This window comes from Scyliorhinus torazame, chromosome 1, assembly GCF_047496885.1.
Source record: "Scyliorhinus torazame isolate Kashiwa2021f chromosome 1, sScyTor2.1, whole genome shotgun sequence".
Taxonomy (NCBI): domain Eukaryota; kingdom Metazoa; phylum Chordata; class Chondrichthyes; order Carcharhiniformes; family Scyliorhinidae; genus Scyliorhinus; species Scyliorhinus torazame.
In genome coordinates, this window is record NC_092707.1 from 299,791,382 (window position 1) to 299,806,524 (window position 15,143).

The 15,143-nt window shown below is 46.6% G+C and overlaps 1 protein-coding gene across 1 annotated transcript in view; it reads right to left on the minus strand.

Moving 5' to 3' along the window:
* The window catches only part of LOC140421322 (chitin synthase chs-1-like), a 46,244-nt gene that overhangs the window by 15,507 nt on the left and 15,594 nt on the right, over window positions 1-15,143 (minus strand). The window contains exons 3-4 of the mRNA XM_072506012.1: window positions 13,013-13,213; window positions 7,193-7,477 (exon numbers count right to left, since the gene is read on the minus strand). Of these exons, the coding sequence (XP_072362113.1) occupies window positions 7,193-7,477; window positions 13,013-13,213 (486 nt within the window). The remainder of the gene's footprint in view (window positions 1-7,192; window positions 7,478-13,012; window positions 13,214-15,143) is intronic.

Consider the following 15,143-nt stretch of genomic DNA (forward strand, 5'->3'; position numbering starts at 1 on the left):
TAGGAGGGTGGGAGATTTATTTATAGATGGGACTTTTGCGAGCTTGGGAGCATTGGAGGAAAAGTATAAGTTGCCCCGGGGACATTTCTTGAGATATATGCAGGTGAGGGCGTTTACTAGACAACAGGTGAGGGAATTTCCGTTGCTCCCGACACAGGGGATTCTGGACAGAGTGCTTTCAGGGGTGTGGGTCGGAGAGGGCAAGGTGTCAGAGATATACCGAGAGATGAGGGAAGAGGGGGAGGAGTCGGTGGGCGAACCAAAAGGAAAGTGGGAAGAAGAACTAGGGGAGGAGATAGAGGAGGGTATGTGGGCTGATGCCCTATGCAGGGTAAATTCCTCTTCCTCATGCGCCAGGCTTAGCCTGATTCAATTTAAGGTGCTACATAGAGCACACATAACGGGAGCAAGATTGAGCAGGTTCTTTGGAGCGGAGGACAGATGTGGGAGGTGTGGCGGGAGCCCGGCAAACCACGCACATATGTTTTGGGTGTGCCCGACACTGGAAGGGTATTGGAAGGGAGTGACGGGAGTGATTTCGAAGGTGGTGAAGGCCTGGGTCAAACCAGGCTGGGGGTTAGCTCTATTTGGAGTTGCGGATGAGCCGGGAGTGCAGGAGGCGAAAGAGGCAGACGTTGTGGCCTTTGCGTCCCTAGTAGCCCGGCGCAGGATCCTACTCACGTGGAAGGAGGCGAAACCCCCCGGACTGGAGGCCTGGGTAAATGATATGGCGGGGTTCATTAAATTGGAGCAGATAAAGTTTGCCCTGAGAGGGCCGGCTCAAGGGTTCACCAGGTGGTGGCAGCCATTTCTCGACTACCTCGGGGAACAATAGAGGGAAGACAGATGACCAGCAGCAGCAACCCAGAGGGGGGGGGGGGGGGGGGGTTAGTTTAGTTTATGTCAAAAGATAATGGGGTTTTGTTATTTGTGTATTGTTAAAAATTTCTTTATTGTTACGTTTGCTTTGTAAGAGGGGAAAAATTGTTGTTTGGGAAAAATATTTCAATAAAATATATTTTTTTTAAAAAAGAAAAAGAACAAGAACAGGTGGAGGATGAGGCGGATATTTTTAGTTCAGGAAAATTGGCGGAGTTACAACAGAAAGATGTAGAAATAAACCGGATGTATCAGAAAACATACACAAAAGAGGTATCTGCGTGTATACCAGAGTGTTATTACTATAAAAGTGATGTCTTGATGAGAAAATGGAGTCTTTTACATATGCAGGCGGATGAAAAGTGGGCAGAAGTTCATCAAGTAGTATTGCCGGTAGGGTATAGAAAGGAAGTGTTGCAAGTTGCACATGAGGTACCAATGGGAGGTCATTTGGGGATAAGGGAAACTCAAGCTAAAATCCAGAAACATTTTTATTGGCCTGGACTACATAAAGATGTAGTTAAATTTTGTCAATCATGTCACACATGTCACGTGATAGGGAAACCTCAAGCAGTGATAAAACCAGCACCTTTAATACCCATTCCAGCATTTGAGGAACCTTTTACAAGTGTCCTATTGATTGCGTAGGACCGCTTCCTAAAACAAAAAGTGGGAATCAATATCTTTTGACTATAATGGATGTGTCTACTAGGTGTCCAGAGGCCATTTCAGTACGTAATATTACAGCTAAAACGATTTTGGAGGAGGTACTTAAATTCTTTACTAGATATGGACTACCCACAGAAATACAATCGGATCAAGGATCAAATGTTACCTCAAGGTTATTCAAAGAAGTTATGGATAGCTTAGGAATAAAACAACTGAAATCAACTGCGTACCATCCAGAATCACAGGGAGCGTTAGAAAGGTGGCATCAGACCTTAAAGACAATGTTGAGGGCTTATTGTCACGATTATACAGAGGATTGGGATAAAGAAATTCCATTCATACGGTTTGCAATTAGGGATGCACCTAATGAATCAACCAAATTTAGTCCTTTTGAACTGAATTTTTGGTCATGAGGTAAGAGGACCACTTAAATTGATTAAGGAAAAATTGGTGAGTGAGAAATCGGAAATTACATTATTGGATTACGTGTCAAATTTTAGGGAACGACTAAATAGAGCAGGTGAATTGGCTAGACAACATTTAAAAGTTGCACAACATGTGATGAAATGGGTAGCGGACAAGAGATCCAAAGTTCGTAGTTTTGCCCGTGGAGATAAAGTTTTAGTTTTGTTGCCAGTGGTAGGTGAACCTTTAAAAGCAAGGTTTTGTGGACCTTATCAGATTGAATGGAAATTAAGTGAAGTGAATTATGTGGTAAAAACGCCAGATAGAAGGAAGACTCACCGAGCGTGTCATGTGAATATGCCTAAAAGGTACTTTGAAAGGCAAGGAGAGAAAAAGGAGGCGGTTTTAATGATTCTAACTCAAAGTGATGAACCAAATCCAGATGACTGTGAATTTGACATACCTCAAATTCAATTGGAAAACGAGGATGTTCTTAAAAATTGGGATAAATTGTTGAGTTACCTTCCAGAGGAAAAACGGACTGACCTGAAAGAGGTATTGATATCACATGGGCAGGTTTGTGGAGATAAATTGGGAAGTACTAAAATGGCTATACATGATGTAGATGTGGGAAATGCTGTTCTAATCAAACAACATCCATATAAATTTAACCCTTTAAAGTTGGCACAGGTGAACAAAGAGATTGAGAGTTTGCTTAAAAATGGCATAATTGAAGTGGGTTGCAGCCAATGGAGCTCACCCATAGTGATGGTACCAAAACTGGACGGTACCCAACGGTTGTGTGTGGACTACAGAAAGGTTAATGCAGTTACAAGAACGGACTCTTATTCTATCCCACGTTTGAAGGATCGCATTGAGAAAGTGGGACAATCAGCTTTTATTTCCAAATTGGATTTACTTAAAGGTTACTGGCAGGTACCTTTATCCGAAAGGACGAAGGAGATTTCAGCTTTTGTGACTCCAGATGGTATATACCAATTCAAAGTTATGCCATTTGGCATGAAAAACGCCCCAGCCACATTTCAACGGTGAACTAACAAAGTCGTTTCAGGATTACCCAATTGTGCGGTATACATTGACGATCTGGTAATTTTCAGCCAGACATGGAAAGAATATTTAAAACATCTGATGGAGTTATTCGACCGACTTTAGGAGGCGGGTTTGGTAATAAACCTAGCCAAAAGCGAATTTGGAAAAGCCCAAGTCACTTTCCTTGAGGAGTTTCCGATACCCTCAAGACGAAGGGAAATAATGCGATTTCTTGGCATGAGTGGATTTGATCGAACATTTGTGCAAATGTTTTGTGGCGTGATTGCTCCACTGATGGACTTGCTGAAGAAACGTCGAACATTTCAGCGGACAGTGGAGTTTCAGCAGGCATTTGACGGCCTGAAAGCTGTGATAACCAATGCTCATGTGTTGGAGAATTACAAGGGACTCTGTGATCAGATTGAACTAAAGTATCTGACTTTAAAGAGAAATGCCGAGGCATAGAGAAATGGACGGATCGTGCAAGGACCTTCTTGTTCAAATAGACTGTCAATTGAGAAGGATTCCAGTTGGAGGAAGAAGATTAAAAAATTGACTATATTATTATACCTGTTTGCGTGTGTTTTTTAAAAATGAAAATGTATATTTACTTGTGCATTTCTTAAAGGATAGTGAAAAGGTGAAAAATGAAACCATCTTGAAGTTGATGGGGTTTTTTTTTCTTGGGGGGAGGTGTCATGTGAGAGTGCCTTTAAGAAATGGGTGTTTATAAATGGGTGTGTATATAAATATCTGTAGTGAGAGTACCTTTAAGAAATGGGTGTTTACTACTGCAGTGACGTCAGAGAGTGGGTAGAGCTGGGCTGTCTGTCAGCTTTTTACTTTCATTTTAGGATGTTTGCTGCAGGGTGTGTTTTAGTTTTGTTTTCAGAGCTGGATAGCTGCAGTCACAGCCAGAAGGGATATTAGTCTCTCTCTCTGTTATCTAAAGACTGTAAATCGATCCTTTGGTGATTAAAAACGAATAACTGCTCTCAGTAGTGGCTTTAACCTGATGTGCTTCTGTTTAAAGTTTTTTTAAAGTCTTATGGATGTTAAAAGGACAGCTTAAGTATTACTTTCTGTTGTATTCTTTGGGGGTTGTATTTGAATGGATGGTTGCTAAGATGTTCACTGTATGTTCTAAAAAGGTTAACTTGAGTTCATAGAATAAACATCGTTTTGCTTTAAGAAATACTTTTCCATTTCTGCTGTACCACACCTGTAGAGTGGGCCGTGGGCTCCCCATACCACAATCTATTAAAGGTTGTGGGTCAGGTGAACTCCATGATACACTTTGGGGTTCTCTAAACCATGGCCCATAACAGGTCTCAGCTGGTATACTGCATACAGTCCTGAGCTCTGCACTTTAGAAAGGATATGAAAGCATTGGAGAAATTGTGGAAAAACTAGGCATGCTCACAACATGTGAATGCATTACAAGAGAGCCACAACATACTGCGAAGATGGATGTGACATCATGACACAAGACATTGGGCGTGAGTGAAATTGTTGATCAAGTATATGACAGGCATTGTCAGCATAAAGAGGTCCTGTAATCTCCGCAGAGGAGCAGAGGGTCGGATGTGGGGTGGTGTGATGGATCCCCTGGATGGGGTGGGGGGGGGGGGGGTGCGGGGGGTTGTGTTTGTGTGGGTTGTCCCATGCGAGGCTAGGTCTAGGTTTTTTAAATACTTACTCTGGAGTTAGAAATAGTTTTATTCCTCTAACTCTTTCAGAATAACTATTCGGATAAAACTGACAGAACCATCCAAAGCTAGGGATTCAAATTTCTTCTGTCCGATGGTTCAATAATAATAATAATCATTATTATTGTCACAAGTAGGCTTACATTAACACTGTAATGAAGTTACTGTGAAAATCCCCTAGTCGCCACACTCCGGCGCCTGTTCGGGTACACAGAGGGAGAATTCAGAATGTCCAATTCACCTAACAGCACGTCTTTCGGGACTTGTGGGAGGAAGGAAACCCACGCTGACACAGGGAGAACGTGCAGACTACGCACAGACAGTGACCCAAGCAGGAATCGAACCCGGGACCCTGGCAGTGTGAAGCAACATTGCTAACCACTGTGCTACCGTGCCGCCCAAGCCCAATGGCTCAATGCATCAATGGCTCTGAAGTGGAGATGGTCGATAGCTTTAAGTTCCTGGGGGTCACCATCACCAACAGTCTGTCCTGGTCCACTCACATTGATGCAACAGTTAAGAAAGCCCACAACATCTCTACTTCCTACGGAAGCTAAAGAAATTTGGCATGTGAAATTAAATGAAATGAAAATCGCTTATTGTCACAAGTAGGCTTCAAATGAAGTTACTGTGAAAAGTCCCTAGTCGCCACATTCCGCCGCCTGTTCGGGGAGGCTGTTACGAGTCTGCATCGACTCTCACAAACTTCTCCAGATGTACGATAGAGAGCATCCTATTCGGCTGCATCACAGCCTGGCATGGCAACTGCTCAGTCCAAGAGCGCATGAAACTGCAGAGTGTGGTGAACTCAGCCCAACACATCACACATGCTTGCCACCCTCCCATTGGTTCTGTATACACCTCCCGCTGCTTCAGGAAGGCAGACAGCATTATCATAGACCCCTCCCACCCAGGCATTGCCTTCTTCCAGACTCTTCCATCAGGCAGAAGGTACAGAAGCCTGCAGACCCGCACATCCAGACGTAGGAACAGCTTCTTCCCCACAACTACAAGACTCCTCAACGACTCCCCCTCGGACTGATCTGTTCCTTGTAAGAACACTATTCACGACGCCCTATGCTGCTCTTGCTCATGTATTTGCTTTGTTTGGCCCTTTGTTCCGGACGGTAACCAATCACTGTTTATCGATGTACCATTTGTCAATGTTCTCTGTTGATTATTCTTTTGTCTACTATGTACGTACTGTGTATGTTCCCCCGGCCGCAGAAAAATACTTTTCACTGTACTTCGATACATGTGACAATAAATCAAATCAATCAATCAATCAATGTACCGTCCAGAGGAATTGAGCATTTTGGGGCAATTACCAGGTAAACTATTACATGGGAACTACCTGGAAGGAGTCCTACCATATTTTAGGGGTACCCCCTAAATCCGAAACTGGGTAACCCAGGCATATGGGCCGAGGTGTTTGGTAAACATAGTCTGTTTGTTTGGTGAGGATGAAAATCTATGATGGTGACAGATGCAAATGACACCATTATGTGTTTCAGTCTGATTTATGTCAACAGTAACTTGACAAACCTACACTCCGGTTGAGAACCTTGCTTAATGGGAATGTAGGGCTGAGGAATCAGTGCGACAGATTTTTAGACAATCCACATTCCCACCAAATGACATTTCTTCTTGGGAGCACAGGATTTCTGAAATTGTCCTCATATTTGTAAGCAATTGTAACCAGGTGTTCCAAATCCTATTTTAATGAAAACTGTGACCCTATGTGTAATTGCTGGATAATTAGGGATGCACATCCCACTCTAAGGCTGTACAGTTAAATCAGAAACCTGTTCATGGTGTCATTTCTGCAGCTGATGCCCAAGGCCTGACGAGCATCTGAGACATTGTATAATTATTTTGGCAGATCCTGATTTGGCATATCAGTAGATGACTGTGTGTCAGCACATCTTTCATACAGCTTCAGAAATCTGCACTGCCAATCATGAGGGTAAATATGCTTGTGTCCTTACATCTGCACGCAGCTAAACACAATCACTAATGCATTTGCAGCAATGATGCTATTTTATGATAATGCCACAAAAATGAAATAAAGCTTATAATTATAGAATCATAGAATCCCTACAGTGCAGAAGGAGACCATTCAGCCCAATGAGTTTGCATCAATCCTCCAAAAAAGATCATCCTACCCAAGCCCGCTCTCCTGCGGTATCCCTGTAACCCCATAACCCCACCTAACCATTGGACTCTAAGGGGCAATTGATCATAGCCAGTCCACCTAACCTGCACATCTTTAGACTGTGGTAGGAAACCAGAGCACCTGGAGGAAGCTCACGCAAGCATGGGGAAAATGTGCAAATTCCACACAGTCACCCAAGGTTAAAATTGAATCCATGTCCCAGGCGCTGTGAGGCAGCAGTGCTAACCTCTATGCCGCCATGCTGCTATTGAAATATCAGTTCTACGTGAGAAAATACCAGAATATGGTAGAAAGCCATAGTCACCTGCTATCATCAAAACCACAGTGGCAGGACCCAGAATCGATGCTGCTGTTCCAATAATCTGGTACAGAATGTAGAGTTTTGAAATGGAGTGGTTTCTCCTGGAGGTTTGTGCTCCACTGTTTAAAAGGTCAATTGTATTTGCCAAAGTCGATGGCACCCAACGGCGTCGTTGGTTGTAGAATTCTTTGAACTCCTGTGGTGCGTTTGTGTAGGCATCTGACGCTGCGTTGTATTCGACACGCCAGCCCTGCTGCAGTAATAATGTACATAGCCAACGGTCTTCTCCTGTTAGAGTTGATTAATGCACATCACTGTTAAAAGTGCTTACAAGCCCATCATACTATGACTGCTCATTTAAATCATTCAAAAATATGAGATTCTCTTTGTACATTGTATTGAAGCAATGTTGTTGGGGGAGGAGGGTCAGGTCCCCCACATCAAGCTTGAAAGGGCCCACTCATCGCTCAGGGCGAAACCACGGGTGAATGAGCCACCATGAACGGTGAGAGTGTGCTTTCATAGCTATCGGGTGAAGGAGAGGGTCCTGAAATGGGCCAAAGAAAATAGTGAGGTGCGGTGGGAAGGCAGCAGCTTGCGAATATATCAGGATGTCAAGGCGGAATTGGCGGAATTGTGGCCTTTAACAGGGCAAAGTCAGCGCTATATAAGAGGGGTGTGTATTTTGGTCTGGTGTACCTGGTGACGCTGAGATTACGCGCAATTGCAGGAACAATTTTATGTGAGATGGCTGAAAACATGGAGGCTTTCATTAAGGCTCAAAGACTTGGGCTGAACTGATGGAGTTTGACTGGGACTTTGATGGTGGTTGGAACCGGGCTGTTTGGGGATGTTGTTTTACTATTGTGTTTTTTATTTCTCTTTTTCCACTTTGTATATTGATGTTGTTAATTGAGATCTTGTGCAATTTGTGTTTTTGTATTGTGGGAGTATATGGGCCGGGATTCTGCTAAATCCTGGCCACGTGTTGACGCCGGCGTCAAAACCGTCGCGAACGACGCCGGCATCAACGGGCCTCCAGGCCAGGCATTCACCCCTTCCTCGGGGGCTAGAATGGTGCCGGAGTACTGTGCGTCGCTCCGGCGCCAAATGCCAGCCCACTGCACCCACCACGGTCGGCGCATGCGCGCCGCGGCCGTCCCGCACCGGCCCCCGGGCAATATGTTGGTGCCCTATAAGGGCCCCGCACGGTGGAACACAGGCTCCCCCTGGAATGAGCCCGCATGCCGATCAGTTCCCCCCGATCACAGGCCTGGCCACCGTGGAGGCCCTCCCCGGAGTCAGCTCCCCCCATCCTCCCACCAGGACGGCCCTCGCAGCCAGAACGCCGAGGTCCCGCTGGGTAGGACCATACGCAAACAACGCCGGCGGGACTCAGCCCGTCGAGCGCGGAGAATCGCCGCGGGGGGGGGGGCGCTTTCAATGGCCCCCGACCGGCGGCGCAATTGGCGGTGATTCTCCGGTTGCCGGAAAATCGGCGGTCCGGCGTCAGAGCGCCATGGCGGGATTCGCACCCCCCCCCCCCCCCCCCCGGCGATCCTCCGACCCGGCGCGGGATCAGAGAATCCCGGCCGTGGCATTTTGGGAACGGGTGCGTTTGGTTATCATAGAATTTACAGTGCAGAAGGAGGCCATTCGGCCCATCGAGTCTGCACCGGCTCCTGGAAAGAGCACCCTACCCAAGGTCAACACCTCCACCCTATCCCCACAACCCAGCAACCCCACCCAACACTAAGGGCAATTTTGGACACTAAGGACAATTTATCATGACCAATCCACCTAACCTGCACATATTTGGACTGTGGGAGGAAACCGGAGCACCCGGAGGAACCCACGCACACACGGGGAGGTCGTGCAGACTCCGCACAGACAGTGACCCAAGCCGGAATCGAACCTGGGACCCTGGAGCTGTGAAGCAAATGTGCTATCCACAATGCTACCGTGCTGCCCGTGCAGAGTTATGTCAGGGTTGAAGGAATGGGCAGGTGAATTTTGGTTCTTGGGCTTGGTGGGTTTGGTCCCCTTTTTTACTTACTTATGTGAAGTGGATTCTGGCAGGGAGGCTACCTCACTGGCAGGCTGAGGGTGCCTAGTGAATGGGAGTGAGCTGGGGGGGGGGGGGAGAGACTGCAGCTTGTTGGATCTGTGTAGGCAGCTATCAATGAGCCTAAATGGTGTGAATGGTGGGGATATCAATGAGCCTAGAAGGTATGAATGGTGAGGATATCAATGAGCCTAACAGGTGTGAATGGTATGGGGATGGAGGGGCGAGGGATTGGTTTGCAAGGAAGTAGTTTAGGGATTTCTGGTATTGGGGATGGGGGAGGGTAGATTACTGACGATGACTGGGTTTTTTTTATTTGTCTCATCGAGAGGGAGGGGTGGGTGCCCTCTTGAGTGGGCTCTGGTATTAGGGGTATGGGGGATGGAGGTGATAATCCCTTGTGGTGGAAATGGCTGACTTGAAGGGGAGGGGCGGTGGGAGACCCCCAATCTGATTGGTTACTTGGAATGTTCTGGGTTTGGGAGGCCCAGTGAAGCGAGTGTTTTCTCTCATTTGAAGAATTTAGGAGAATTTAAGGGCCGATAAGGTGCTTTTGCAGGAAACCCTCCTGCAGGTGAGGGATCAGGTAAGGCTCTGTATGGGCTACGTGAGTCAGATATTCCACTTGGGCTTTGATAGCACAGCTTAGGAGGTGGCAATACTAACTAATAAAAAGAGTATGGTTTCAGATGGGGAAGGTGATAATGGCCCTGGGAGGTCGGTATGACATAGTCATGGGGATGTTGGCGGGTTAGTCGGTGGTGTTGGCGAATGTGTACGCTCCAAATTGGGACAATGTAGTGTTTCTGAAGAGGATGCTGGCGGCCATACCAGACATGGACATGCATCAGCTGATCTTGGGCAGAAATTGAATTGTGTTTTGAATCCCAAGCTGGATCGATCTAAACCGAAGTCATTGGCCCATTCGTGGGTAGGAAAGGTGTTGACGGCATTTATGAAGGAAAAACGTGTTTTTGCAACCGGGGAGGGGCGGGGGGAGCTTGGATGTTGGGCGGTAATTTGGGATTTTGTGTGAGGATGGCCAGAGTATGTGGGGTTTAATAAGAATGGGGAGATTTTGCCCTCGGTTCGGTGGGAGGCCCTGGAGGCAGTGGTGAGAGGGGAGATAATTTAGGATCAGGGACAGGCGGACAATGAGGCAAGGGGGAATGTCAAAGTTTGGTGGATGAGATCTTGGAGGTAGATAGTAAGTAATTTGAGTGACCCCGCCCCAGAGCTCCTGGCTAACAGAAAGAAGCTGCAGATGCAGTTTGACCTTTTATCCACTGATAAGATGGTGTGCCAGTTGCAGCGCTCAAATGGGGTTAATGTACGAATATGGGGAGAAGGCCAGTCATCTTTTAGCTAATCAGCTGAGACAGCTGGCAACCTCTCGAGAGATTGTCCAGGTGTGAGATTCGGGTGATGGCTTAGTGTCTGCGCCAGATAAAGTGAATGGGGAGTTTGAGGTATTCTGTAACAATGTGTGTGGGTCGGAGCCGCCTGGGGAGGAGTTGGATATGGTGGAGTTATTGGAAGGATGGGAGTGTCCTAAGGCGGAGGAAGAGAGGAGGATCCTGAAGGGTTAGAGGTGCCGTTGGGGTCAGAGGAGATTCGGACAGCTATTGAGCGCATGCAGGCGGGTAACGCGCGGGGAGTGGATGGGATCCCGGTGGAATTTTGATAAAACGTTGGTTGGTACCATTATTGGTGGAGATGCCGAGGATTCAATATCACGGGGGGGTCTCTTCTGGAGATAATGATGCAAGCGTCCGTCTCACTGCTATTAAATAAGGTTAAGGAGCCTGTGGAGTGTGGGTCGTACCGTCCGATTTCCTTATAAAATGTGGGTGCGATGATTTTGGTCTTGAACGGTAATGGTCTTCTGTATTTGACTGATCCGATCTGCAGAATGGGTGATATAATGGCGCTGTTGAACTGTTTTGGCACTTTTTCAGGGTATAAACTGAATTTGAAGAAATGTGAGTATATCTTGGTCACTCCGCCGGAGAGGGGAGCCAATCTTGGGGTGTTGGCGTCCCAGTTAACAGGTTCACACTTTAGGTATCTGGGGGTTCAGGTAGCTTGTGATTGACTCTAGCTCCCTAAATTGAAATTTACGAGCTTGGTCAGTAGGGTCAAGGCTGATTTGCAGAGATGGGATGGTCTCTCTCTTGGCGGTCAGAATAAGGTCTGTCAAGATTTTATCACGGTTTCTGTTTCTGTTCCATTGTTTGCCGGAGTTTCTGTCGAAGTCCTTCTTTGGGGAAGGGGGATGAAAAGTTGATTTTGACCTCTATTTGGATGGGTAAAATTGCAGGGATGTGAAAGATGGTCCTTCAGGGGAATCGTCCGTCAGAGAGTTTGGTGTTGCCGAGCTTCATATATTACTACAGGGCAGCGAATGCTGAGAAAATGTTAGGGTGGTGTCGGGATCCTGAGTCTATATGGGAGCGGGTGTAGTCTATATCATATAGGGGGTTGGGATTGAGAGCGTTGCTGGCGGCTTCGCTCCCGTTTTCTCCGGGGAAATATTTGGCTAAACCGGTGATGGTTTCCACGTGAACATCTGGAGACAATTTCGGCAAAACTTTAATTCGGGGGCAGTGTCGAAGTTGCCACCGATTTTGTCCAAAGTGTTTGAGCCTGCGAGGTTGGATGCTAGGTTTCGGGGATGGGAGGAGAAGAGGGTGAAAGGCATTGGGGATTTATTTTTGGAGGGGCGATTCGCGAGTTAGGAGGAGTTGATGGAGAAATTTTGGCTCTTGCGGTCTGACGCATTTAGATACCTACAGGTTCGTAATATTGTGCAAGGGGTCTTTCCAACATTCCCTCTGATGCCGCCATCCTCGTTGCTGGAGAGGGTGTTGTCACTTGCAGGGCGGAGCAGGGGAGTACATCAGGTATCTATGGGAGGATTATGGCCGTATCGATGAACGGAGTTAAGGCCACGTGAGAGGAGGAGTTGGGACAAGAACTGGAGGAGGCAGTGTGGAGTGAGGCCCTGCGGATGATGAATGCCACCTCTTTGAGCGAGGCTTGGCTTAATACAGCTGAAGGTAGTGCATAGGGTTCATTTGACTAGGTTCAGGATGAGTAGGTTATGAGCGCTGTGGGAGAGGTCCGGCTAACCATGTGCACATGATCTGGGCGTGCCTAAGCTCGTGGGGCTCTTGGTCTCCAACTTCAGCACCCTGTCGACGATTTTGAAAATTGAATTGGAACCTTGTCCATTCGGGACGATATTTGGGCCAGAGCTGAGAGCTGTAGACGGGAGGGGGGTTGGTGTCCCAGCCTTCACTGGTTGCTCGAAGGCAAGTGCTGCTGGGGTGGAGGTCAGCTTCGCTAACCAGTGCCGGAGTATGGCTGGAGGATCTGATGGAGTTTTTACCCCTTGAGAAAGGAAAGTAAAGGGGGCAATTGAGGGGTTTATCAAAGATGGCAGCCATTTATTTTGTCCTGTTAAGAGCTGGTCGCCGTTAGTTCCTGGACGCAGGGGGCGGGGGAGGGGGTTCTATCATGTTTAAGTAAGAGGGAGGGGTTTGTGTTGTTTTGTTAGTATAAAATTGAAAATGTTTCAATAGAAATATATATTTTTTAATTGCCAAGAATTTGCCTATTTCCCACCATACCTTTTATGGAAGAACATTAGAACCTTCTACACACACTATAAACAACAATTTACACCGTTCCCAGGATTATGGAGGATAATCTATGGAAATTCTAGCCCAATTTAGAAGGCAACGTCAGTTACATACCTTGATCATATTGGACAAAATGGTGTCCTTCAGTGGCTTTGGTGGTGTATTTTTTCACAACATTATCATCCATTAAGGCTGCAGCCCTGTACAAACTAAAGCATCCTGGACTGCACAGTACACAGCCTAGCACGTGTTCAGCTGTCTTCTGTAGCCAGTGACCAACAGCATATTCAAACTTCTGGTACCAGACCATAGGACCTTTGAGAGGAAGGAGACGTGAGGAAATATGCACTTTACTATTCTACACAGATTTAATAAATTTCAAAATTTGATGATTTACCGTGAGAAAATATGGAACAAGGAAAGGACATTTGGTTGGTCAAGCCTGCTTATTCCATAATCATACAATCAACTCAACCCTGCCTGAGGAGAAACTCAGGGCTGAAATTTACCAGCCCATTGAGACTAGCTGGGAGGCAGGAGGTGATAACATTGAGGCGGATGACAATGGGATGGGAGCCTGATGCCTTCACATCACAACTGACTGGCCGCGATCTACCAGCAGCGGTGTGCCCAAAAGGCAGCACGGCATGGAGCGACATAAGAATTAGGAACAGGAGTAGGCCATCTGGCCCCTCGAGCCTGCTCCGCCATTTAATGAGATCATGGCTGATCTTTGTGGACTCAGCTCCACTCTCCGGCCCGTACACCATATCCCCGAATCCCTTTATTCTTTAGAAAGGCATCTATCTTTTTCTTAAAAACGTTTAAAGAAGGAGCCTCAACTGCTTCACTGGGCAAGGAATTCCAGAGATTCACAACCCTTTGGGTGAAGACGTTCCTCCTACACTCCGTCCTAAATCTACCTCCCCTTATTTTGAGGCTATGCCCCCTAGTTCTGCTTTCCCCGACCAGTGGAAACAACCTGCCCGCACCTATCCTATCTATTCCCTTCATAATTTTATATGTCTCAATAAGATCCCCCCCGCATCCTTCTAAACTCCAATGAGTACAGTCCCAGTCTACTCAACCTCTCATCATAATCTAATCCCCTCAACTCTGGGATCAACCTAGTGAATCTCCTCTGCACTCCCTCCAGTGCCACTATGTCCTTTCTCAGGTAAGGAGACCAAAACTGAACACAATACTCCAGATGTGGCCTCACCAACACCTTATACAATTGCAGCATAACCTCACTAGTCTTGAACTCCATCCCTCTAGCAATGAAAGACAAAACTCGATTAGCCTTCTTAATCACCTGTTGCACCTGCACACCAACTTTTTGCGACTCGTGCACCAGCACACCCAGGTCCCTCTGCACAGCAGCATGTTTTAACATCTTACCGTTTAAATAATAATCCATTCTGCTGTTATTCCTCCCAAAATGGATAGCCTCACACTTGGCAACATTGAATTCCATCTGCCAGACCCTAGCCCATTCACCTAACCTATCCAAATCCTTCTGCAGACTTCCGGTATCCTCTGCACTTTTTGCTTTACCGCTCATCTTAGTGTCGTCTGCAAACTTTGACACATTGCACTTGGTCCCCAACTCCAAATCGTCTATGTAAATTGTGAACAACTGCGGGCCCAACACTGATTCTTGAGGGACCCCACTAGTTACAGGTTGCCAACCATAGAAACACCCATTTATCCCCACTCTCTGCTTTCTGTTAGTTAACCAATCCTCTACCCATGCTACCACTTTACCCTCAATGCCATGCATCTTTAGTTTATGCAGCAACCTTTTGTGTGGCACCTTGTCAAAAGCTTTCTGGAAATCCAGATATACCACATCCATTGGCTCCCCGTTATCTACTGCACTGATAACGGCCTCAAAAAATTCTACCAAATTAGTCAGACACGACCTACCCTTTGTGAACCCATGCTGCGTCTGCCCAATGGGACAATTTCCCTCCAGGTGCCCCGCTATTTCCTCCTTAATGATAGATTCCAGCATTTTCCCTACAACCGAAGTTAAGCTTACCGGCCTATAATTACCCGCTTTCTGCCGACCTCCTTTTTTAAACAGTGGTGTCACGTTTGCTACTTTCCAATCCTCTGGGACCACCCCAGAGTTTAGTGAATTTTGATAAATTATCACTAGTGCGTTTACAATTTCCCTAGCCATCTCTTTTAACACTCTGGGATGCATCCCATCAGGGCCAGGAGACTTGTCTACCTTTAG